The sequence below is a fragment of the Marmota flaviventris genome, chromosome 5 (genome assembly GCF_047511675.1).
Source record: "Marmota flaviventris isolate mMarFla1 chromosome 5, mMarFla1.hap1, whole genome shotgun sequence".
In the NCBI taxonomy this organism is placed as follows: domain Eukaryota; kingdom Metazoa; phylum Chordata; class Mammalia; order Rodentia; family Sciuridae; genus Marmota; species Marmota flaviventris.
In genome coordinates this window covers 33,333,206-33,359,814 of record NC_092502.1, presented here as the reverse complement: position 1 = coordinate 33,359,814, position 26,609 = coordinate 33,333,206, and the positions used below count along the sequence as shown (strand labels likewise).

Sequence of the window (26,609 nt, the reverse complement as noted above, 5' to 3'; positions counted from 1 at the left end):
GTTGCTTGTTTTTATGTGAGAATAATGGCAATACACATTCATTCTCTTGCTTCTGTACTATGTTAATGCCACTCTCTGACACAGTATTTGTTGACTTTGATTGTCTCAATAGTCCACAGTGGACACCGTGGTAGTCCACCATATTAATGACATAATGCTAATTTGACCTAGTGAGTAAGAATAACCACATACTCTAGATGCCCTAGTAAGACACATGTCAGAGGATGGAGACAGAAAGTGTGAACAACCCATACTTGTAAAGCTTTATCTTACCTCTTTATTCTAGAAAAATTAGATATATATTAAAGTAGACAAAACAGCTGAGTGCAGTGATGCATTCCTGTAATCCCAGCAGCTCAGGAGCTGAGGCAGAAGGATCACAATTCAAAGCCAGCCTCAGCAACTTTGTAAGGCCCTAAGCAACTTAGCAAGACCCTGTCTCTAATAAAATACAAAAAGGGCTGGGGATGTGACTCAGTGGTTAAGCACCCCTGGGTTCAATCTCTGTTACAAAAAAGAAAAGAAAAAACATAGACAAACTAGCAAACCAAGCCCCCAGATCCACTCTCAAGGCCAATGTTATTTCATCTATGTCTCTATTCACTTCTCCCAACCCATAGTATCTTGAACAAACTGGTGAAGTCAGGAATGCAGGAGTCTGGAATACACTAGGGTATCCCCTAGAAAATAAAGACAAGTTGTTGTGCCTTACCCTTTGGACATAGTGCTTGGTGAATTCCTGCTCCAACTACTTATTGAGTTCTTCATAAGGCTCACAACTTTGAGTGAAGCCCAGAGTTAAGAGAAAGCTCTACAATGTGTCCCACTCTGGTACAGGCTTCCCTGCCATTTGGTCCATATAATGCAGCAAATTCAAGGACACTAGATAGAGTCTCTGACAAGCTTTACTAAAATAGTTTCAGTGCAGATCTCTAGAATTCTGGAACAAAACCATGCCAATAGCTGGGCATGGTGGCACACACCTGTAATTCCAGCAACTCGGGAGGCTGAGGCAGAAGGATCACAAGTTCAGAACCATCCTTAGCAATTTAGACTCTGTCTCAAAATATAAACTAAAACGGGTCAGGGATGTAGCTCGGTGGTTGAGTGCCCCTGGATTCAATCCCCTGTACCAAAAAACAAACAAACCATACCTTTGAAACAGACAGCTACTTGACCTTTGAAAAGCAGCTATTTGTTTCCAATAAAAACAGGACCTGGCAATGGGGCATCAAAAGTTTATGTAACCAGAGATGCCCAGTATAATCTGGGTATTGCTAGATTCTATCAAGTTATTATATCAGGAAGGCTCATCAGCAATCCACCATAAACAGAAACGGCAGATTCAAAATCAGGACTAAACAGGTCAATAGGGTGCGTGTTATAACAAAAACAGGTGGCTCAGATGCCATGATACCTACCTCAGCTATACTAACACCTGTCTCAGCTCAAACCCGTTAGGAGGTTCTCTGCAACTAATTGAAGAAGGGAAAAACACTCAGCTCTGACTCACAAATAGGTTAGCATAATCCTATATTGATTACTGTTACTGCAACACAGCTCCATTTAGGATGTAGCCCTGAAAACTGGTGAAGGAAAATCCTTCCAACAGGCTAAGCTATAAGCGATGCACTTGTTCATTCATGTTGTAGAGGGGGCAAGACAGTTTGATTTACACGTACTTGTGAACAATGGCAAATAGGTTAGTTGAGTGGAACCTGTTCAGATCTCAGGTCCCACTTGTGTGCAACTTGGAAGTACAGGGGAGTAGATGAATGGAACAGAATTAGGAAATAAATGACTCCTCATCCTAGATAGCTCTTTAGGAGTCCCAGTGGAGCTGGGCATGGTTGCACACTTATAATCCCAGCTACTCAGGAAACTGAGGCAGGAGGACTGCAAACAAACAAACAACAACAAAAATCTAAAGAAGGTCCCAGAGGAATGAAACCTGGGTCACTCATAGCAATGAGGCTCAGACAAACCTGAGACAAATGAAAAGAGAGAGGCACTTGCCTTCTGCTGGTGAAAAAGGTAAAAGAGCCACCAAGATATTCTGTAATTAAAGGTAAATATTTGAGCCAGACTCAACCATGCACCTGTAGTCCCAGTTACTTGGAAGGAAGGATCACTTAAGCCCAGGAGCTCAAGACAAGTAGGGAAACATAGCAAAACCTGCTCTCAAAAGTAATTAATTAGTTAATTAATAATATTTTAACATAAAATTGCAAAAAAAAGAATGCAGAAATCCTAGATGAACACAATATCTATTTATCTACCTATCTATGTGTATAAATTTTTTTGTAATGAAGAGTGAACCCAGGGGTGCTTTACCACTGAGCAACATCCCCAGTCCTTTTTATTTTTTGAGACAGGATCTCACTAAGTTGCTTAGGGCTTTGTTAAGTTGCTGAGGCTGGCCTGGAACTTGTGATCCTCCTGCCTCAGCCTCCTGAGTTGCTGGGACAACAGGGGTGCACCACCATGCCTGGTTCACAATATAAAAATTGCAAGTCACAATTGGTATTGCTAATTTGTCTTTCAGGTTCCGGCTTCAAGAGGGCTCTTCCACACAGCATTGTTATTACACCCGGCCATTGCCAACTATCAGCTCAAGTTCACAGTTTTTTGTTGGCTTTATCTCCTTTGACATTCACTTTACCCAATTCCTCAGATTTATTTTCTAGGGATCACTTCTCAAAATAAACTACCTCATATAAGTTCTTAGGCTTTGCCTTATTATCTGAATTTGGGGTGGAGGACTGAAATCCTAGCTAAGTAAGGTAACAGCTTACTACTCAAAGGATACTTTTTAAATTAAATGGAATCTATTAATAATTTCACTGAGTTAACAGGCATAAATCAGTTATCTTGCACATTAGGACATATGGTCTAAATATTGCAGATAGGGAAACTGAGGTTCCAAGGTGGTGGGATGTCAGTATAAGAGGAGGGGTCAGATCTGAGGCTACAAAACAGAGTCGGAATTGTCCCTCAACTTCTCAGTCAGGGGCCAAGGAAGCAAACCCATTGCTGCAAAAATCTCCAGAGGTGAGCTCTTTCACCTGTCAATCTCATCTGCCTCTTGAAACCCTGGGCTCAGACTCCAGCTCAGGCTATCCATCTCACTATCTATCTCACACAACAGCTGAAATGCATAGATCATAGATCTGGGCATTGAGCAGAACCCACTCCTCACGGGAAAAAAAAAATAAACAAACAAAAAAAGACCGTGGCTTCTAGTTTGTTACTCTGCCAGGTCTGGGCGTCAAATCGAACCAGCTCCAGCTCCTCTTCATTCCCTCCCTCCTTAAATTCGTGGAATGGGGCCTGGCTATTCTACAAACAGAAGGCCTTCCAGTCCTAGAAGGTTCTGGAAGCCTGCCCCAAAAAGGGGACCTGAGGGCATGGGCAGGGCCAAGCCAAGGGGATGAATATTGGAACTCTGGTGTGGTGACAGCCACGCCTCCATCACTATGCTCTGGAAATGGGTCAGAATCTGCCTTGAAGTCTTCTACAGAAGCCCGCAGAAGGACTTAGGGACACCGCTAGGGCCACCCTGCTGCCCTTATCCCCATCCCTTTTGGTCCAGAGCGCATTTCTGACCCAACATGACCTTGTTCATCCCTCCCAGGCTCTGGGCCTGTTAGTCCTTTTCAAGGTGAGGCTCCTGGCGCTTCTCTGGGCGCCACCGGTTGGCGACTGACTCTAGCCCTCCTAAGACCCGTGAAAAGTGAGCTCTCCGTCAGCTGATGCCAGCCACTTGAGCCGGGTGGCAGAGGAGAGCGCGCCCTCCTGTCACCCCTGCAGCCTGCAAAAGTTTCCCGCGAGCACAGACTTCGCTAAGTCTCTGGTCCGCGCCCGCGCGAGTCCAGACTCTGCACTGGGACAGCAGAAGGACTCCTGACCCGGGCTAGGCCTGGCACCACGCCGACAGAGAACCTGGGGTCGACCTAGCTCCCAGGCTTTGGCCTCTCCCTTTCCGTTCCGCCCTCCCACGTTGGACTGGGGATCGTGAAGTCAGAGATCCGAGCTGGCCAAGCACTACCTGGTGCCTCAGCGCTACACTCGCTCACTAGCTTGCAGGCGACACCGCAGATCCTGGCTTCAAAGCCCCTAGGCTGCCTCTGGGCGAGCCAGGGCGCGCAGCGCGGGGCGGAGTCAGCGAAGAGCCCCGCCCCAGCCCCGCCCGGCCGCAGCCCATCCCTCTCCTCCAGCAACTGGGGATGGGGGTGTGGTCCCGAGACATAGTCTTCTTCTGGCTCCGGGATCATTCCAACGCCTGAAGCCCAGTTTCCCCAAGCTGTCCTCTGCCCCGGAACGTTCTGACATCCACAGGAAAGGCCTAGGACGCGCGGCAGTCCCGAGAACGTCCTCATCACCAGGTTGCAAGCTGCGTAGCAGCGGGAAGCATGAGGGACTACGAGGAGGTGACCGCCTTCCTGGGCGAATGGGGTCCCTTCCAGCGCCTCATCTTTTTCCTGCTCAGTGCCAGCATCATCCCCAATGGCTTCAACGGTATGTCAGTCGTGTTCCTGGCGGGTACCCCGGAGCACCACTGCCGTGTGCCGGACACTGCGAATCTGAGCAGCGCGTGGCGCAACCACAGTATCCCGCTAGTGCGGCAGGAGGATCACGAGGTGCCCCACAGCTGCCGCCGCTACCGACTGGCCACCATCGCCAACTTTTCATCTCTGGGGTTGGAACCGGGACGCGACGTGGACCTGGAGCAGCTGGAGCAGGAGAGCTGCCTGGATGGCTGGGAATTCAGCCAGGACGTCTACCTGTCCACCATCGTGACCGAGGTGGGTAGCAGTCCCCCGCCGGGGCCTAGGTACTGGGAATGGAGCAATCCTCCATTTGCGTCAGCCCCGCGTGAGACTCCCTGGCAATGCCTGAGTCAGCGCCCCCTCTGCCTCAAACCTGCCTGGTATGCTACTAGCTTAAGCTTCTAGCAACAGGTACGCAATCCAAGGGAGCAAGACTCACTGTAGGCTCATTCCTAAAGCGTTTCTGTCCAGTACCGAGAGGGTAGAGAATGGAGTGTTGTCACTAACTGTCTTTTCCTTTCCAAGTTTCACAACAAATGAAGTTATTTCCTCAGAGCCTAAATACTGTTCTGGGGAGGCCCAGCTCCAGGCTGCCTTGATTTACAGCCTATATTACTTTCCTAACAAAGGTGAGAGCAGAGTTGTGGAGGACTTTGCTGAGTCCAGGCATAGACACAGAGAAGGGCTCCTATCCTGAGGCCCCAATTTCTTCCAAAGGGAGCATGCTGGTTGTGCACAGGGAACAAGAAGAGGTAGAGCCCTAGCCTCAAGGCACTCATGGATAGACTCGCAGAGAATTCTTACGAATAGTGCCAGCTAGTGGGCAGGGGCTCCAGCCTCTGTCACTAGCCCCTCAGTATCAGAAGTGGTTTGGGTGCAGGTTCTGTAAGTTTCAGAAGTCGGGATGTACATGCACTCACTCTGTGTTTCCTACTGTGCATCTATTGAGGACCAGGAGATGCTAGATCAGGTCATACCCTCCTTCTGAGAAGAGTGTTCCCACAGACTAATTTCCGGTTGTTAATCAAGCTGGTAGAAGTCCCTGCTTCTAGACTTCATCTTTATGTTCCTCCCAAGAAAAAAGGAACCGTTGTCTCTGCTATGGCCTCTGTTATCCTTTTCCCTCAGTACAATGTGGCAATCACTAGATAATAAGTCTGGCCCTGTGCTGGGCCCCAGGGTGTAGATATCCGGGACATGGGTCCTGCCTTCAAAACTCAGATGCCTACTGGGTGCACTGGCTGTGTTAGAGAAGACTAACATCAACCCTGGTTAGCAATGGGGTTTGGGAGCATGGCTTTCTTGCTGTGTGACCTGGGGTAAATAAATTAACCTTTCCTGTGGAATAACAAAGTGAGGAAATGCTCCAAGAAGGAATGATAACATTTAAGCTACATCTGAATAGGACCTGTCCAGGCAAAGATAATGGCAGATGTGGGGAATGGAATTCCCATAGATGAGGGTAGTTATAGTTCGGAGGACCACAGGAGGCTATAAATGCTCATAGATCCAGTTCATAGGCATACTGAAGAGTTGACTTTATTTTGAGGATGGCAAGAATGTAGCAAGGCCAGATTTGTATTTTTAGGGGAAAAAAAACTTACTCTAGCTTTTATGAAAAGCAAGAGGACCTGTGAGGAAGCTATGGAAGTCACCTCTGCAAGAGAATGGTGGTCAGTTAGGAGTGGTGGCTATAGAATCTGCAGGAGCTGTGGGAAGTGACCCAGCCTGTGGACCTCCTCTGAATCCCCCAGCATTAACTCTATGCCTGCCTTGGGCCCTGAGATGGCTTCTCTGGCTTTTACCCCCTAGCAAGGGCTCCTAATGCTTGCCTACCCCACCTACAGCCCAGCTCAGGAACATCTCAGGCTGGGAGCCAGTTCAACCCACCTCAATTCCTGGAAGTATTCTCAGCAGCTGAGATGGAGGCTGGACCGACTGGCTGCAGACTTCCCAGGCAGCTGGACTGAACTCCCCTTCCTTACTGGCTTTGTGAACCTCAGGATGTGAAGGGTAGGCAGCTAGTGGCTTCCAAGTCCATAGGTACCACTGTTGTGTCCTATTCAGAAGTTTGTAGACACCTCTAAGGATACACATCCTCATACACATACCTGTTGCACCACAATCATCTGCTCTGCTTTTCTTTTGCTTTTTTTTTTTTTTTTTTTGAGATGCTTGGGATTGAACCCAAAGCCTCATGCATGCTAGGCAAAGCTGTACCACTGATCTACCACTGAATTATATTCTCAGCTCTTCCCCCCCTCCACACTTTTTTTTTTTTTTTTGACAGAATCTTACTCAGTTTCCCAGGCTGGCCTCAAACTTGCAATTCTCCTGCATCTGCCTCTAAGTAGCTGGGATATAGGTGTGCAGCACCACACTCAGCTCCCAGATCAGATTGTTTTTCATCAACCTTTCCTTTCCTTGCTTGCTTTTTGAGTGATGAGAGTAAAATAAAAGGCAAATGGGTACTGGTGGCTGGGAGGAGGAGTGGGGAGAAAAGCAAGTGCCAAGGTGAATGATATGGGTGGCTCTCCCCAGAGGGGTGCTGGCACAAGGAGTTCTGGGTGGTCACTAACAAAAATAAAAACAGAAATTAACATATGTTGGTGAGCACGTGGAAAAATTGGAAGACTTGTGTGTTGCTGGTGGGAACATGTGTTTTCCATTGCAATAATAAATACCTGAGACAATCAACTTAGAAAGAGACAAAATTTACTTAGCTCCTAGTTTTAGAAGTTCCAGTCTGTGATTGATTGGTGCCATTGCTTTTGGGTCCTGGGAGGCAGTGTAATAGAGCAAAGCTGCTTTCCTATTGGAGGAGACCAAAGAGAAAGAGGAAGAGACTGGAGTCCCACAATCCCCTTCAAGGGCACACCCCCAAAGATCTACCCCGCCATGGGCCCACCAATTAAAGTTTCCACCATCTCCCAGTAATGTCATGCTGGGGGCCAAGCCTTTAGCACAAGGGCTTTGGGGGAACATTTTAGATCTAAACAATGGAAGAACATTAAATGGCATAGCTTCTATGGAAAACAATATGGTGGTTCCTCACAAAATTAAAATTAGAGCTGGTCATGGTGACTCATGCCTGTAATCCTAGCAGCTCAAGAGGCTGAGGCAGGAGGACCATGAGTTTGAGACCAGCCTCAGCAACCTAGAAATGTCCTAAGCAACTCAGCAAGACTCTGTTTCAAAATTTAAAAAAAAAAATGAAATAAAATAAAAATAAAAGGACTGGGAATATGGTTCAGTGGTTAAGTATCTCTGGGTTCAATTTCTGATACTGAAACAAACAAAAAAATTTTTAAAGGATTACCATTATGATCCCACAATTCCATTTTTGGGTACATACCCAAAATAATTGAAATCATTGTCTCAAAAAGATATTTGTATACCTGTGTTCATAGCAGCATTGTTCAAAATAGCCCAGAGGTGAAAACAACCCTAATATCTATCAACAGATGAGGGTATGTGTATAAATGTTTATGTGGATGTGTTTACACACACACAATATATAATATTATTCAGCTCTAAAAAAAAGCAAATTCTGACACATGCTACAATTAATGAACCTTGAGGATATTATGCTTAATGAAATAAACCAGTCACAAGAAGACAAACATTAAATGATTTCACTAATATCCATTATGAAGAGTAGTCACTCATAGAAACAGAGTGCAGATGATGGTTACCAGGAGCTGGAGGAAGGGAGGAATGAGGAGTTGTTGTTTAATGGATATCAAGTTTCTGTTTTGTACAGTGAAGAGTTCTGGAAACTGGTTACTCATGTGAACTCTATTGAACTGTGCATTTTAAAATGATGAAGATAGTAAATTTTATGTTATGTGTATATTTTATCACAATTTTTAAAAATAAGGATAATAATGACCCACCTCATCTGGGTCATTGGGAGAGCATGGTGAGATCATGACCCCATATATGTCATGTGATAACCAACACAGAGGGTGGCACCAGCAAATGGCATAATAGGTGGGTGGTAAGGACAGGACCTCATCACCCTCTTTCTTGTACCTCTGTCTGGATACTGTGGATATTTTGGGACCTTTTCTAAGTCTCAGATTGTGGCTGGCCTAACAGGTGATAAGATTGCTGGTGGCTGAGCCCATCTCCCCAGAGGGGAAGATCCAGGGCTCCGATAACAGGACATACATAGGTTCAAACTCATGCCTACTTGGCCAGTGCCAGTGGAAAAAAAATGGCCTCCTCTCCTCACAGGGTCAAGCCCATTTCCCCAGGCAGGTCTGGGCATCTGGGCTAGCATAGGTAGAGGGACCATCCCCAGATCATGTCTCTGCTTTTTCTGGGCCAGGATCTCCCAATGGGCATAGTTTCAAGGACAGAGAAGCCAACCTAGGCTTCCTCTCAACCTGGCCCTCCACGGGGGGACAAGATCAGCTATATCCCCAAGGATGCCATGTTCCACCATAGAAATGTGTTCCGTAGATGTCAGGTAGCAGGGATCTGGCGTCTGAGTCATGACTCACATGAGTATATCCGTCTGCTTATATGTATGTGTGCATCAGGTCATTTCTTTCTTCAGAGGCTGTTTGTGAAGTCCAGTTTATTAAGGCAGCTATTAAGAATAAAATTTTTGAAACTTCATTTTGAAATCAATTTTGATTTAGAGAAAAGTTGTAAAAGTACAGAAAACTCACATACACCCTTCATCCAACTTCCGCTGATGTTAACCATGACTCATAATCCATTTATCAAAAGCAAGAGATTAACATGGATTAACAATTGCATTAATGAAACCAGTTTTCCCCTTAATGTTCTCTTTCTGTTTGGGGATCCAATCCAGAACCCCACATTATATTCATTGTCATGTCTCAGTCTCCAATCTGTGACAATTTTTCAATTTTCTTTATCTCTTGTGACCAAGACATGTTTTATGAGTTATTTTGATAAATGTGCCTCCTTCTGAGTGTGTATGAATTTTTCTCATAAGTACATTGAGTTATGCACTTTTTGGTAAGAATACCATAGAAGTGATGTGTCTTGGAATATCATAACAGCAAGCACGTCTTAATTACTGGTGATGTTAATCTCAATCACTTGGTTAAATTTGTTGTGCTAGATCTCTCCTTGTAAGTTATTATTTTTTCCCTTTCAGAGTTAATAAATATCTTGGGGGAGATATTTTGAGATTATAAAAAAAAATACCAAAATACCTCAAATTTTTACCCACTGCTTTTATCATCCTTCACTAGACCTTGACTGAAACCATCATTACCATGGTATTTTCCTAGTGTGGATTTGGAATTATTCTGGAAAGAAAAGCTTCCCCTCCACACCAATGTATTTATGCATTTACTAATTTATATCACTAGAGGCTAATTGCATATTTATTTTACTCTATCAGTTATCAATTCTTAATTATCTTGTTGTTGCAGATTGAACCAAATTACTTTTCACTTTAAGAAAAAAGAATGGAAAAAGGCAGGGCAAGGTCCTTCCTCATCTTTGGACTCAGGGCTGGAAGAGGCTGTCCTCCACAGCCTCTTGGGAGGAGAGCCAGTTGCATCTAGTAGCTAAGGGAGGCAGCAGGGCAGAGACAGAAGCAGGGGCAGGTGGCACCTGAGATAAGACTGGACATTATGTGGGGAAAGGTAGGGACCTCAGGTATCCAACAGTCTGTCTGAGGATGGGGTTTTTCACTACTCCAGTGGCCAGACCTTAGTCTCTATGGACATGCCCTCCCTATAGCTCTTTAATACCATGTACTTCAGAGATTAGCGACCTTGTGTGTGAGCAAGCTCAGAGCCTCCTGCCCTAAGACTCAAGGAGCAGGGACAGCAGTCGGTGTCCTGATTTGCAGGGAGCCTAGGTTCATCAACAGGGCCACAGGGAGGGCAGAGATAGGCCTGGTGCTAAACATGGGCTGGCTCTTGCCTCAAGCCTGTCATCTTTTCCCCAGGAACATCATTAGCTACCCTTGACACTTCCCCCACCACCTGTCCATGACTGGGGATACTGAGGTAGTCACCTCTGAGCCAGAAACCTTTTTGATAGGCCATCAGTAGTCTGAGACAGGTCTACTGCCACGCACTCTATGCACTGTCCTTTCTGCCGATGGCTGCATCCTTTAGGAGCCTGGTGGTGGAGCTGCTGGTGGCCATGTTCTTAAGCATGGTGACCATGCCCTTAAGTGTGATCAAAATTCCAGCAAAGAGCCTATACCCCTAGAGGCACTAACCTTGTGCTACTTTTCCTGAAAGATGGGATCAGGGCACAGTTAATGGCAGGAAACACTGATTTCTACCTACAGCCTCAAAGTGGGCCTGGTCTATGGAACAGGCTTCATCCCCTGCTGTCAGGGAGCTTCTGGGAGGCACTGGGGCAACCAGTGAACAATAAGACTGACAGCCTGGCAGTGTGGCTAGCCACTGTGTACAGTCTTTTCTGACAGGTGTGCAGGCTGCCCTGGGATACTGCTGGTTGGTAGGGAGACCCATAACCTGGCTGTCAAGATGGCCTTAATATTAACCAAATTGCTCAGCTGAGTCCATGCTCTGACCTGACCTCTGGTAGATTTCAAAGGGGATGAGGAGGCAGAGCCTCGACTCAAGCAAGTACCGGTGAGACTTATATTTCCAGTCAATGCTTCAGAGAGCAGATTCTGCCAATGCCAGAGAACAAACAAAGGAGCCTCCGGGGTGTCCCCTATCTCGGGCCTGAGTGTGCTTCTCTGTTTGTTTATCAGCTGCCTTGCCCCAAATTGTTTACCTGTTGCCTCTCAACTGTGTTCCTCTGACAACAGGCACCAGGATCTCAGAATGTGCCTTTGTTCCACGGTTGCTGCACCTGTACTTCCTGCCAAGTTTCTGGATAAACAGACTTGGTCTGTGGGCAGCAGAACTCTCTGAATCCAAGGTGGCAAATTGACAAAACGAAGGCTGTGATAGGGCTTGTCAGGAGGAGCTGGATGTTCCTGGGGCTTCTGAAAGGATTGTAATTCCCCTCCCCCCTTGTGACAGGTTACATTCAATTTATGTTTTAGACTAATGCAGATCTGCCTCATTATCTGGAGCCTTAGTGGGGCTTAAGCATGTCTCTGGAGCCCAAAAGAAGGCAAAGATCCCCATTTGGAGCAGAGATAATGTGAGGAAATGGAAGCTCTAGGGAAGGATGGATTCAGCCCTGTGGTCTAGCAAGAAGTATGACTAGCCCAAGGTTGGCAGCATCTGCTTAGCATCTGCAAGACTAGAAGGCAGTTTCACACTGGCTCCTTCAAGAGCTTACCCTCAAGGCTAGGTGGCTGGCACAGACCCTATCCACAGAGTACAACGTAGAAGAGCTTTGGTGGATCCAGTGCCAGGATGCAGAGGCTATGCCCAGGTCCCTAAGTGCCCATCCCTACCTTTCCATTCAAACTCCTTGTCTTTTGCTTTGATCTAGTCTGATGACCACAGAGAACTCTTCACTAGCCATCTATCTACCTGAGGTGGTTTTTGCTTTACCACTAATCTAAAGGAAGAAGCATGTTGATAACATTTTAAGATGTGGCAGCTTCAGTTATCTGTAAAGGAAAAAATGAATAGAATAATTAAATAGCCAAAAAGATGGCCCGCAAAATGTGAGAAAACATTTGCAAAATCATATATTTGATAGAGGACTTGTATCCAGAATACAAAAAGTACCCTTTAAACTCAACAATAAAAAGCCCAATTTCACCAGCTATTATATGCCTGTAATCCCAGTGACTCCGGAAGCTGAGGAAAAGTGATCACCAGCCTCAGCAACCTAATGAGACCCTGTCTCAAAATAAAAAAATTAAAAGGGCTGGGGATGTAGCTCACTGGTAAAGCGCCCCTGGGTTCAATTCTGTATAGTGAGAAAAAAAAAGACAATCTGATATTAAAATCAGCCAGGAGCCTGATGCACACCTGTAGACCCAGCCACTCAGGAGGCAAAAGCAGGAGGATTGCAAGTTTGAGACCAGACTGGGCAACATAGTGAGATCTTATCTAAAAAAAAAAAGAGTAAAATATTTTATGTATTTTGGAAAATAGGTTTATTTCTCCAAAGAAGAATATTTGCAAATTAATAAGCACATGAAAAATTTTTCCAACTTCTAAAATGGTCTAAAATGGTAGTGACAGGGCCTCTCCAGATTTGCTTCCCAGTGAAACAACTGTAACTTGTTGTTATACACACATACACACATGCACACATGCATGTACACACATACACATTATAGAGTGTGCACACACACACGCACACGCACACAGTTTTTTAAGAAATTGTCCTAAGGACATACAACAAATGAAAAACACTTATGAGTGGAAGTCCATTGCCCTGTAGTCTCAACCTCTTTATTCCTCCCTTTCTTCCTTCTCCCTCTCCAGCACAGAAAGCGGGATAGTGGGCCTGGCCAAGAAAACAGAGTTCTCTCTTCCCTCAGCTCACAGTCAGGGGATACAGACTCACCAAGAGGGGCCACCAATGCCCACCCCATCTCACCCTGCATTCCCTGAGCTCTGGGTTGCAGAGGCTAAAATCCTGGTGAATGCAACCAGGAGTTCAGGAGATCCCTTTCTCCACCCAGCCCATATATATTGGAGGCTCTAGCCAGGTCCCACGGGTCAAGAATATGGAGGTCTTGATTTCCCTTGCCTCGGCTCATTCATAGGTCACAGGTTCCATGTCAGGAGAAGCTAGCCAAAAAGACCAGTGTCCAACTCATAAAGAACAGGTGTCACTCTGAGAGTGGGTCACTTTCCTGACCAGTGCTCTGGAGCAAGGGCTCAGAGATTTGGTCTTGGGGAGAAGTAGTCAAACAAACAAACAAACAAACAAAACAGATAGTTCTGACACTGTCCCCACGGGAACTGACTTTATTTGAAACAGAGGTATAGACGATGGTTAAGCCTACTATTGCTTCTAAAAATAGGGGAGATTTTGTGGTAAGCAACTAAGAGGAAATGCATAGCTCCAGTAGAACAAACTAACCCACAGGGCATCTCGTTTACCAGAAAGAACCAATAAAAGAGACAGCTAAGAGCAGCCCTTTTGAAGTCAGGACAAACCTCAAAGCTTGCCTCAAAAACTACTCCACCCAGTATCCTAATTAGAGGTAGCCCAGGGTAGGGGTAATCATCAGGGAGACCCGACTTCATTTCCATTACAAACTATGCCATCTTGTGAAAGAAAAAAAAAAAAAGTAATTACCTAGGCTTTTTTCCTTCAATTTTTAGTGAAAGACTTAGACTGTCAACTCCCAAAAGTTTATCTGTTTTATATTATTTCATGCTATAGTAATGTTTTAATATTATTTTAAATCTGAATTTTTGTGTGTATTAGAACATCTGGTGTCCGTACCGAATGCATCTAGGCCATATCTCCTTATTACAAATTTTATCTGCATATTGATGTCATTGACTTAAAATTTCAAGACACTTGCTTTCAAAATCTGTAAGCCAATATTAGATCTAGAAACAAAATTTTATAGATTTTAACTATATTAATCTTTTTAGGTTTTATTATAAATAGAATAGAACCATATCTATCATATATGTTGCTATTAGAAATGTCAAAATATGTATAGGTTTTTAACAAAGTAAAAAAAAAAATGCCTGCAAAAGGGCTTGAATTCAATTGGATTGTATTATGGGACAATTTATGCCTTGGGGCATTGTCAAAAAGTAAGAAAGCAATTACCCAACATTTAATGGAGCCTAAAAGTAGGGTGTGATACTTTCATAGGCAAACAGCTTAATAGAAAGATCATGAAATAGGGGTGGGGTTGTCAGTATCCAGAGTCTCTACAACATGTTATCTAAGGTGCCCAGTTTTTACAACAACAAAATTATAAGACGTGCAAAGAAACAGGAAAGTGTGACCTATACTCAATAAAGAAAAAAGTAAGCAACAGAAATTGCTGGAGAGGGCCCACTTGTCAGATTTAACAAAGGCTTAAAAGCAACTATTATAAATATGTTCAAAGAGCTAAAGAAATGTAAAAGTAAAAAAAGGTATGAAGAAAATACCTCATCAAATACAGAATACCAATAAAAAATAGAAATTATATTTATATTTTAAAAGAACCAAAAAGAAACTCTGAAGTAAAAATGTGTAATAACACAAATTAAAAATTCATCAGATGCTCTTAACAGAGATTTGTATAGGAAGAAGAAAGAATCAGCAAAGTTGCAGAGGATTGGAAATTATGCAATCCAAAGAGCAGAAAGGAGAGAAAAAAAAAGAATAATATGGGGAAAAAATGAGCAGAACTTCAAGGAAAATGTGGAACACCACTAAATACACCAGTATATGCCTAATGAGAATCCTAAAAGAAGAAGAGAGAAAAAAGAAGCAGAAAAAAATAAATAGTTACTGAAAACTCCCCATATTTGATGAAAACATTAATCTATACGTCTCAGAAGCTCAGCCAACTCCACGTAGAATAACCACAAAAGAAATCCACAACCTGGATACATAGTAAAACACCTGGAAGCCAAAGACAAAGGAAAATTTTTGAAAGAAGCAAAAAATATGACTTGTCACACACAAAGTAACTCCAATAAGATTATCTTTTGCCATCTTATAAGAAATAATAGAAGACAAAGAGCCATAGATGACATTCTAATTGCTGAAAGGAAAAAAAAAAAAAAACTGTCAATGGAGCATCATGTATCCAGCAAGTCTTTTAAAAATTAAATAAAGACATCCCCAAATTTAAAAAACAATTCTGAAATAATTTGTTTCTAGCAGTGCAATGCAACTTTACAAATAATGCTAAGAAAATTTCTTCAGGAATAGATTTCACCAAGAGTTTTCAAGTTTATATTCTGAGAACTATCAAACATCATTATTGAGCTGGGCCTGGTGGTAATTGCCTGTAATTCCAATGACTCTGGAGGTTAGGCATGAGGATCACAAGTTCAACGCCAGCTTCAGCAACTTGGTGAGGCTCTAAGCAATTTAGCAAAACCTTGTCTCAAAATAAAAAATAGGGCTGGGGATGTGGTTCAGTGGTTAAGCACTCCTTGGTTCAATCCCCAGTACCCTCCTCCCCAAAATCATTGAAATTAAGGCCGAAATAAATGAAAAGATATCCCTTGTTCTATTCACAGAGTCAAAAACTTATTGTCAACATGGCAGGACTCCCAAAATTAATATACAAATTCAATGCAAAACACGTTCAACTTTATTAGTCATTAGGAAATGCAAGTCAAAACCACAGGAGATACTTCTTTATACCTATTGGGACAGCCAAAATTAAAAAGACACATAATAACAGTGTGGGTAAAGATGTGGAGAATTTGAAACCCTCATTCATTGCTGTTGGGGTTATAAAATGGTGCAGCCAGTTTGGAAAGCAGATTGGGAATTCCTCAAAAAGTTAAACATAGATGTAACCCAACAATTTTGCCACTATGTACATGCCCAGGAAAATTTAAAATATATGTCCATACACAATCTTGTTCATGAATGTTCATAGCAGCATTATTCCCAACAGCCAAAATTGGAAACCACCCAAAAATCTGTTTAGATAAATAAAATGTAAACTATTAATACTATGGAATATTATTCAAACCAAAAAGCAATGAAGTACTGAAACACTCTACAACAGCACAGATGAACCTTGAAAACATTATGCTAAGTAAGAATCCAGTCACAAAAGACTACTTATTGTATGCTTCCATTTATATGAACTTCCCAGAATAGGCAAATCCATATAGCCAGAAAGTAGATTAGTGGTTGCCAAGGACTGGGACAGAAGAGTATGGGGTGTGGCTGCTAATATGTTTGGATTTTTTTTTAAGCGATGATGAAAATGTTCTAAAATTAGATAGTGCTGATGCTTACACAACTCTGTGAATATATGAAAACTACTCAACTGTACACTTTAAAAAGAGTGAATTTTGACATATGTAAATTGTATCTCAATAAAGCTGTTAAAAACAAAAAGAATGAAATATTCAGGGTTTTTTATTGTTTTTGTTTGTTTGCTTTATTTTGCAGATGATCAAGAATTTTCCAGCCTTAAGTCACAACCAAGTTATAAAGAAGGAACTGGGGTGGATGTATATTCTATTGTTAATTATTACTTCTTACTTTCCCTCTGGAATGAAGGATAACTATAAGAGAACACTATAGAAATCCGTTTTTCATTTCTAATGGACCATTGCTAATTTTTCATTCACAGTCATCTCTGGGATTAAAGGCCATTTATAAAAGGATTTTATACCTTGTGGTAAGAGCTTTTTTAGTTCTTAGTAATTGGATGAAAGAATTTTTATCTCTTTGCTTTTTCATTCATGCCATGCCTTTTTTAAAAAATATTTTACTTTTTAGTTGTAGTTGGATATAATACCTTTTTTTAAAATTTATTTTTATGTGGTGCAGAGGGTGGAACCCAGGGTCTCACACGTGCTAGGCAAGCTTTTTTAAGTTATGGTTTTGCTTTGGACAAAGGCATGAAGTTAGTAGAAAAGGAGCTACCATTTTGCAAGGCCACAATGTGTCAGATATTCCACTTAGGTTTTTTGTCCAATGTATACAACGAAACTAGGAAGCGCTATTGTTGTCACTTCTTTAAAATTAGAAGCAGACTAATATTGGTGAACGCATGGCCCACACAGCCAGAAGCGGTAGAATCTAAGAAAGCCTGTGCTGGTTGCTCAACACCAGGCTGCTTTCCAGAGCTCTGAGTTCTATGCAGGCCAGAGTGAATATACTGATCTTGATGGTCCTTTGTGGCTTTGGTAAAAGCTAAAACTGCCAGACTTTGGCTACTCAGAGAGTTCAAGGTTGCAGGTGATTTTCAAAGGACAGTGCATAGGTACTCAGCAGCCCCAGAACTACACATTTTCTCCACTCATTTTTCATTGCCCCTAGTTGTTTAACATATTTTCATCAACAATCTGTTAAGTATTCACCATGTGCCTATCCTTGTGTCAGTGTAAGTCATCTAAAATATATTTATACTGATTATTCATGTTTTAGAATTCTGTTCTTCTAGTAAAGGATAATGAGGAGAGGAAGGTATTTTTTTTTTTTCTTTTTCTCTAGCTAGAGAACAAGGGTGTTGTAACCCAGAAGAGCCTTCCCTGCCAGGACTACTAGGCTTATGCATGCCCGTACACACTGATCTATCCCTAAAGTGTGTTTGAACTTGAGCTTAATGAAGGCAGAGACCATGTATTGTGGCCAGCATAAAGCATCGGCTGGAACAGATAGATGCTCGAAGTCAAATAAACAAATGATTAAGCAATTTCTTTGGCCAATCCCCAAAAAGTATTTGGACTAGTCATTTTATTACTCTGTGCCTTTTTTTTACTAATTTGTAAAATGAAGATGAAAAGAATATTCACCCTATATGGAAACTTTGAAATCCCATTAAATAATACAAGATGCTCAATAAGTATTCAAAACACTAGACTGTCATTCCTAGTATTGTTACCATTGGGAAGCAAAAGAGGCACATTTATGCCAAGAGTGACCTTCCATCCCTAATAACCTTGTAACCTGGACTTTTGTCTCTTGAAGCATGACTGAAGGACACATGGTCCAGCTATATGGAGCTCCTTCTATTCTATTGTGAGAATCTTGGTCTGAGATCCTGAGGATCAGGTGGACATAGTAACACCGGGAGCATACATAGAGTGCCTACCCCTACATAACCTGGGCCAGCTAGTTGCCACATTTTACTCTTTCTCCAGAGGTAGGCTATGTTTTCAGAATGTTAGTGTTTGGCTTAAAAGAATAGCCCCAGGCAATGTTGGCCCGCTCCTCACCACCCACCATTAGCCACAGGCCTCTGGACATGTGTCTCTGTGTGTGTGTATCCACATGTGCAAAGACCCATAGGAACAGTTCTGTCCCATCAAGATGAAGATGGTTTCTTATTGAATCTACAATGTCTGCTAACTACAGAGAGTTCTCTGTGTCCTGACTAGTTGTACCCCAAGACATAGCCCTCAAATTCCCAGGAGGTGGGTACAGACAGGGCCTGGCTTCCCCAAGAACAGCCCTTTGAAGGGAAGGGCTTCTCTTTGGGCTGGCAGCTGATTTACTGGGCTCCTGCCCTTTAAGCCCCAGCTGGAATTTTATCTGCCAATCCTTTGTCCCATTACCAGGCTCCTCATAGCTTTCCAAAAGGATAACCTGGACATATAAGGGGGAACCCAACCCTACAGCCACTCATGAGGTCTAGCTGTTTCCTGCAGAGTTTCCAGAGGCAGATCACCACTGCATGCACCGGCCCCCTCCTGTGCTGTATCATGCTGGCAAGGCTTCTTACACCTCTCTTCAGGGAGGAAAGTGAGACCTAGAGCCATGGCTGCATGGCCACCAGAAAGGAAAGCAATGGAGTGCTGGCCCTCACCTCACCCTTTCCAGTGCCCCAGCCCAGAACTCCTGCCTCTCCTCCATTCCCCAAAGATCAGGCTTGACCCCACTACCAGCACCAGCTTCATGGACATGCAACCTGAGCAGTCACATAGAACCCCACAACCAGTTTTAATGCTCTGCTCTTGGCCATCTTGAAATTCATAATTTTTGAACAAGGGGTCCTATAATTTCTGTTTGCACTGGCCTGCAAATTAGGTGTAGATGGTCCTACGCACTACTTTTGTTCATGCAAAAGCTGGCTGTACATCTGACAGCTTTTCTCTTTTCTTCCTCTCAAGTCTCATTGCTACCTCCCTAAGTCAAAGAACTAATAGAAAAATATTTGAAATGCCATAGAATAGAGGACATTATATTTGGAGGAGCTTTTCTCCTCAACTGCAGATGGAACAGTGATTGAGAACAGACATGCATACCTCTGCCTAACTTGAATTTTCTTGGTTCTGTCCAAGGTTGAAGGCTGTGATAGAGGCCTTTTACTCTGGGGGCAATTTTCTCTGGTATCACATTCTCAAAGAAGTGTAGGTTATCTTATTTAATCAGCTCCTTTTGTCCTGCCTTTGTTGTTCATGTTCAGAGCAAGACATGGGTATAAGGTTGGGCTCTGAGGCCCTAATTGGTATCTAGCATGCTCATTTACTTGCTATGACTTCAGACAAATTCTAGTCTCAGAGCATCAGTTTATTCTTCTTAAAAATGGGTCACATTTCACATCATGAGACTTTGGAGCCTCAATCATTCATTACTCTGTGTGTCATGGGCAGATCCCAAGCTCTGAAGCTATTACCAGTCATTTTTGGAGACAGGTGGCTATTAATTCAGGCACCATCTTGTGCACCACCTCTGATCTACGGACTGGCAGAGCACTTGATATATAATATTTGAGGGCTCATTGCTCTCTTCCCTGAAGTCCATTCAGGAACCTCTGCTGTCTTACTCTGTTTTCTATTGTTGTAACAGACTGGGTATTTTATTAAAAAAAAAAAAAAAAAGGTTTATTCAGCTCAAAGTTCTGAACACTGGGAAGTTCAAGGTCAGGTGGCTGCCCCTAGAGAGGTCCTTCTTACTGGTGGGAAACTCTCTTCCAAGTCCCAAGGCAGCACGGGGCGTCAGTTGGCAAGACAAAACAAGCTTGCTCCCTTGGATCTCTCTTCCACTTCTCTGAAGCCACAGTCCCACGGGATTAGGGCCCCACCCTTTACGGCCTCATTTAACCTTAACTACCTCCCAAAAGTTCCACCTCAAATACCATAGTTGGGTTAAGTTTGTACCCTCGTAATACCTTACAATGGTGATTACATTTCAACATGAGTTTTAGTGGTGACTTTCAAACCAAGCACCAGGTGAGGTGACTCTACCACCAGATGAGGTGACTCTACTCTGAGTACCGTCTCGGATTTATAGTACCTGAAGTGAAGAGAACAAGTTCCGGGTCCATGCTGTTTTTCCTCTGCAGAGCTGTGCTTGGGTATCTGCCTGGAGCGCCATGAGAAGCAGCTTCCTTAATCTTGCTGTTGTCTCTAGGACAAGAGTGTCCTTAAGGACATTATCCTTCACATCACAAAGTGATCCCTTTGTGGAAGGAAGTATGTCTGAGAGACTTTCCATTCTCAGTACTCAGAAATAACTGTGCCGCTCCAGAAGGAGTTGATCACTGGAAACTGTGACCCTTCAGGGAACTGAGCCACTGGGACAGTCAAAGCCAGCTTTGGAGCCTGCCTCGCTGGCTTAGGCAGGACAGTCTGGAGTCCCTCTCACCTTGCCTGGTTTCTATAAACCTCCCTCCCCTTTACTTGATGATTCTCTCGCTTTTTGTCTTATACTTTTTTTTATGTCTTTAGAAACACCTTTCTCAGCCTGCCTCAGAATGAGGTGGGGCATAAATACCTGAATTCCTGTTTAAAACAACCCCCAAAGTTCAGGGCAACTGTGAGAATTGCTTTGCAAACACCTTGGAACCAGGACTACCACCAAGGGGAACAGGGAGGGAGGATCTTTCCTCTAAGCTGGATTATTTCACCACAGACAGCACTCCCCACTTCTGACTCACAGGCCCCGAATACTCATGGGCACCTGATTATTTTTATAATTAATGAAAGGTCACAAAACACATTTTGAAATCTTGGTGACTTCCCTTGAGATTTTACTGAATTGACTTTATTCAAGAATTGGGAGCCAGGGGCCCGGATGTAGGTCTGTAATAGTGGTTGCCTAACATGCACAAGGCCCTAAGTTCCATCCCCAGCCCTGGAAAAAACAAAAACAAAAAGCCAAGAATGGAAACTTTGGCTGAAACCTTGATTTTATGATTTCCTGGCTCCACCAGCAGGGACTTGTTAGGGCGATAGCAGCCAATAGGCCTGGGGAATGGGAGGAACCATGCTACTGGGAAGGAGGGTATAGGAATACAGGATGGGGAGATAGGAAGCCCTGGAGAGTGGGGGCGGGGGGGGGGTGTAGACCTCAGCCCAGTGGAGTCCTGGATCAAGGCCTGAGCTTAACCAGGGCATTCCAGAGGAGTCTACTCAAAACATAAAGTCCCAGAACTACTGTGACCACTTGTACTTTTTAACAAGGAGAGGACATTTCTACTCCTGGACAAAGCGACCATGCCCTCTTCCCTGCCCCTGGGCTTTTCAAATATCTTCTCTCCATGCTGGGCTGCCTTCTAAAGGGTCAGGGCCTCCTTTGCTTCATATCGCTTTGCTGCCAAGGGGTCACCAGTCACAGCCATGGCTTCAGCTGCTTCTTGCTATGTGACATAGGCAAAGTGGTGGCCATCACCCTCCCTTTCAGGAAAGGAAGCCGAGTCTCAGAGAACCGAGAGGAGCCCTAGCAAATCGTAGTCAGGAGTTAAACCCAGACCCAAAAGACCTGTATCCTTTGCACAGAGGTGACATCCTGGCGCCAGGGAGGAGAGTGTCTCTGGCTGCCATGTGATAATGTTTCCCGGACCTGGGCTGGGGTTGGGGCCTGCTACAGGGTTGGGCTCACGCTTCGTGCTGTCTTGTTGGCAGTGGAATCTGGTGTGTGAGGATGACTGGAAGACGCCCCTCACCGCCTCCCTGTTCTTCGTAGGCGTGCTCCTTGGCTCCTTCGTGTCCGGGCAGTTGTCAGACAGGTAAGGACATGGAGGGAGGAAAGGGGGACAGGGCCCCTTGTCACTGCCTATCTTGAGGTTGGACTGAATTCAAGGTATTTCTACATAGTGAAGGGGAGGATCCTCAGGCCACTGAGTCAGTGGTGGGGAGTCAGGATGTCTCCTGTTCACCCTGACCTCACACCCCTGTGGAGACCCACTTGTGTTCTATTCCCTGAGCCTGCGCTCCCCAGGCTTTGGGTAGGAATGGGGAGGGACCACTCCCCCCACTGGAAAGTGGAGTCTTCCTTCCACACATCCCTTGACCCAACGCCATGCTGCCACCACCACTGCCCCTCCACCCCACCCCCAACTCTTCAGAGTTGTTCTGGGGGACAGGGAGTGGATGACGGGATCAGTCCACAAACAGCCACCAGGATGGGTCGGGCCAGACAGCAGCACTAACTCTACACTCCCTGGGCCTGTGGGTTGGACTCTGGCTGGGCCCTGGGGCCACAGAGAAGACCCAGTCTGGTTCTGAGACCCCTGGAGCTCACAGGCTGGTAGAGACAACATTGCAGTATCCACGGACATGCTCTCTGGTGACCAGAACAGGAGGCAACAGTAATGAAGAGCAGTATTGGGGAAGGCTTCCAAGAGGGGTGCCTGTCTGTTCCCTAGCTTCAAACACCAATGGGGCCTCCAGCCAATGGCCTGACACCTGAACTTTGGAAAGTGGGGTGTCTGTTCTGCGCCCACCTGTGCTTCATCCCATCCATTGGTCACTACTGGAATGTGAAATTAACACCTAAACCAACTACATTGTCACCAAAAGACATGGCAAAAAGCTACATCTTTCCATAAAGCAGTGGTGGGGTGCTGGCATCAGTACAGATGTTCCTCAGCTTCCGAGGCCGTTGTTCCGATTAAGCCATCATCAGGGAAAATATCTTCAGTCAAAAATGCATTTGGTACACCTAACTCACTAACTTTCAGCTTAGCAAGTCAGCATAGTGCAGTGACTGTTGTTGTCTCTTGTGATCACGTGACCGACTGGCGACTGTGTCTCACTGCAGCTGCTCAGCATTGAAAGAGAGTACCATACGCATCTTCCTGGCTCAGGAAACCATCAAAGCTCATCATAGGGTTTTTACTGAATGCATATCACTCTTAAACCATTGGAAAGTAGAAACATCCTAAGCTGAATTATTTTTAAACCAGAAAACGTTGTAATCCAAGGTTAAAAACCACTGCCCTCAAGGAACTCTTGGTTCTGGATTTATAGAACTCACATGTTGCGGATATGAAAACTACCTGCAGATTCTGTGCTGTGGTGGCAGCTTCTACCGGGGCTCCTTCTAAAGAGCAGTTTTCCATGTGGTCCTTGCATAGACTGTTCTATGTTTTCAAGATATGGGACCTGCATAGGAAGCTTAGAAACTTAAAGGTACCTCCTGGGAGATGGATGCCTGAGGCCTGACAGAGCCCTGAGAAAATAGTCTGCCATGATGTCTAGCTCAGAGCTTAAAACACACCCTGAGTTACCATTATGTTTTATTATACTGTTTTGCTTTATTCACCTATGTTATGCTTTATCCTGTAGGTTTGGCAGGAAGAACATTCTTTTTGCAACCATGGCTGTGCAGACGGGCTTCAGCTTCGTGCAGATTTTCTCCATCAACTGGGAGATGTTCACTGTGTTATTTGTCATCGTGGGCATGGGCCAGATCTCCAACTATGTTGTGGCCTTCATTCTAGGTAGGAATGGCTTCAGAGACAAAAATTCCTCCCTCCAATGCTCTGAAAGACCAGGAAGGAGGAGGCCACTGGGCTATGCTTCCAAAGTTCAGGCACTCACAGGGAGCCAGCTCTGTGCTGGACCCTGAATGGTGGCCACAAGAGTTCAAGCCAATAAGAATCAGCCACACAATAACTGAGACACATTCACAGGTGCACAGGGCACATAAGAGGAGACCCTGAGGGAGGGACGGCCTGGGAATGTCTTTGATTGGAGCTGTGAAGGCTTGAGGCTTCTACCTGGTTGCCTAGGAAAGGACTCAGGGTGGTTGAATGGCCCATACACAGGCATACAGGCAGTAAAGGCACTTGCCAGGAGGATTTCAGTGTCAGCCCACCCAGTAGATCTGGCCTCACCCATACTCAAAGCCCATCCAGAGCATATCAGCTCTGTACAGGACAGGCCTCACTGCACTGATAGTAGACCTGTCAAGAGGCCACCGCTAAGAATAATAGGCTATAGGAGGGAGAGTCATCAGTTACAAACCCACGCGGAGGCCCCAGGCCACTCCAGATTGTCTGGGGAGGAAGTGAGGTGAGCTCCAAACAAGTTAATCAGGTTCATCCTCAGGAGTGAGAGTCCCCAATGCACTCTCTGAGCCCCCAATATAAGCACGTGAGAAGGGGAGAGAAAGGGAGCCTTCTTTCCATAAGAATGGAAACTCCAATTCCTAAAATTTCTAGTGTGATCATTCTAGTTGGCTCAGCACAGTCCCTGTTTATCCCTATTGTCACAGCATAATTATGAATAGTGCCCTTTAATAGAAGTCTAAAGATTCTTCTTGGCTCAAAAGTCTGCACCTGGTCAGGTGATTCTGATTGCTTTCAAGAGTCTGATGACTCACTGGCTTTGGAGATGCTGCATCGGCTTAGTTGAAGATTTTTATACCCTCTGTCGGGTTGCCAAGATGGAATTGTTCAAATTCCACTCCTTTAATTATTTGTGAAGGGCTCCTTGCCATAGGTCCTGTTCTCAGTGTCTGTGGAGGGGAGAGGGAGAGGAGAAGAGAGAACATACCCAAGCCACATGGTCTGGGCAGATAGCACACTCTTCAGTTGGCCCTGGCGGGTGGGGCCGCTCTCTCCCTGCAGTGCTAAGGAGAGGAGCAAGATTTTCAGGGTCATTTGTGTGGAAAGTACAGGGAGTTGCAGGATAGCAATGCTGAAAACTGGGGAGTGGAGGGACTTAGGACCAAAATTGTAACTTCCTAATGTGCAATGGACACAGGACACAGGACTCTTGGACATAGCAAAGCCTATTCTCATGTTTTAAATCTCCACATCCATCTTCCTTGCTGTCAGCACCCATACATCTGAGTAGCCCTACACATGACTCTGCTTGGGCCAGATCCATCCCAGAAACCAAACAGGCCTCCCCCAGACAGAGGATTCTGTCCAAGGTCTGCAGATCCGTGTCACAGGAGGACCCGGAGGACCATCTGGAATGGAAGGGCAGAGAGTTGTGGTGAAGCTAGAGCAACCCTGCTCTTAGGGTTGGGAGCAGGGTAGAATCTATGAACCTGCCTCTCTACTCACCCAGGGTGCTTCTGGGGCTTAGAGCCTCTCCTCTATGAATGGACGAAGCAGGGAGGTCACTCTCCCCAGGCCTCTGCAGAAAAGGTCTGCCCCACTGCCCACCACTCCCCTTGCTTCTCCCCACCAGGTTTGCAGCCCCACACACAGGGCTGAGGGCAATCAGAGCCTAGGTGTGCCCAGCAGCCATCAAAAGGCTACCAGGTACAGGTACAGAAGGCTCCCCATCAGCTTGGGTCCATGCCTGCTATTCTTGGTGGCTTTGCAGGAAATAGCTGACTTTGGGTCCTGGTATGAGAGTTTTGTAATTAGTTCTCAGGCCTGAAAGATTTAGAGTTTCACTGAAAATCAGCCTGTCCCAGAGCAGCTGGACCCACCACTCCTGGAGTGGGAGGACCCAGTGCCAGGACAAAGTGGTTGCACCTTCCCCACGGCACATGAGTGCCCTCTGGTGTTGCAGAACTGAAATAGCCAAATTCCAGGTTTTATTTTATCCACCGCCCCCCTCCCCTTTTATTTTATCCTCCCCTTTTGAGCTGGATTTGAAACAACCAGGTTTTATTTGGGTAAACTAAACTGAAGGGTGAGGTTTGGACTGAAAATTCTGTCTGTCCCTTCACTTTTGGCCTCTGGCTCTAGGAAAGGTTTCGCAAGTTTCTGTGATGATGATCTTTAGTTTTAGGATTCTTCATGTTAATTTGGGAAGCTGAATTACACTCACTCTCAAAGCAGTGCAGAAATGAGTCTTCTTCTTATGCTAGTTTTTTCTTTTTTAAATCATCAAGCTCAATGGTAGACCACTTGCCTAGCATATGCAAGGCTCCGGGTTCAATCCCCAAGACTGGAGGAAAAAGAAAAAATAAAATCATGAAGCCTTCCAGAGTCATAGGATTCTAGAAAAGGCAACAAAAAAACAATGCTACCCAAAGCCCCATGCAAAGTGGATGCATCTGAAATGATGGTGCTTCCAGAATGTGGCTAACTTAGGAGGAGGAAATGACCACTCAGGACCAAGGACTCTGACCTACCCCATCACAGCTCCCTCATAATTTTCCCATTTCTCATCTTCAGCCTGTTCACAGGTTTCTGTGGGTAAAATTTCAATGGAATCCTCTTTCTTCCCCTTACTACTTACTACTTAACTACTTACATGTTTTTTGCAAATTTAACTGTCTGCTTCCTGTTCTCTTTTTTTGGGGGGGGAGGCATTACTGGGGATTGAACCCAGGGGTGCTGAAACACTGAGCCATATCCCCAGCCCTTTTTATTTT

The 26,609-nt window shown here is 44.7% G+C and overlaps 1 protein-coding gene across 2 annotated transcripts in view; it reads left to right on the top strand.

Annotated features, from left to right (window-relative positions):
• The first annotated feature begins 4,232 nt into the window (after window positions 1–4,232).
• The window catches only part of LOC114103834 (solute carrier family 22 member 4), a 50,254-nt gene continuing 27,877 nt past the window's right edge, over window positions 4,233–26,609 (top strand). Inside the window, exons 1-3 of one of the 2 annotated variants that reach the window (XM_071611823.1) lie at window positions 4,233–4,805; window positions 22,008–22,050; window positions 23,612–23,766. In XM_071611823.1, coding sequence (XP_071467924.1) covers window positions 4,451–4,805; window positions 22,008–22,050; window positions 23,612–23,766 — 553 coding nt within the window. In that variant the 5' untranslated portion in view covers window positions 4,233–4,450. Of the gene's footprint in view, window positions 4,806–21,946; window positions 22,051–23,611; window positions 23,767–26,609 lie in introns of both variants that reach the window. The other variant, XM_027949679.2, reaches the window with a different exon arrangement.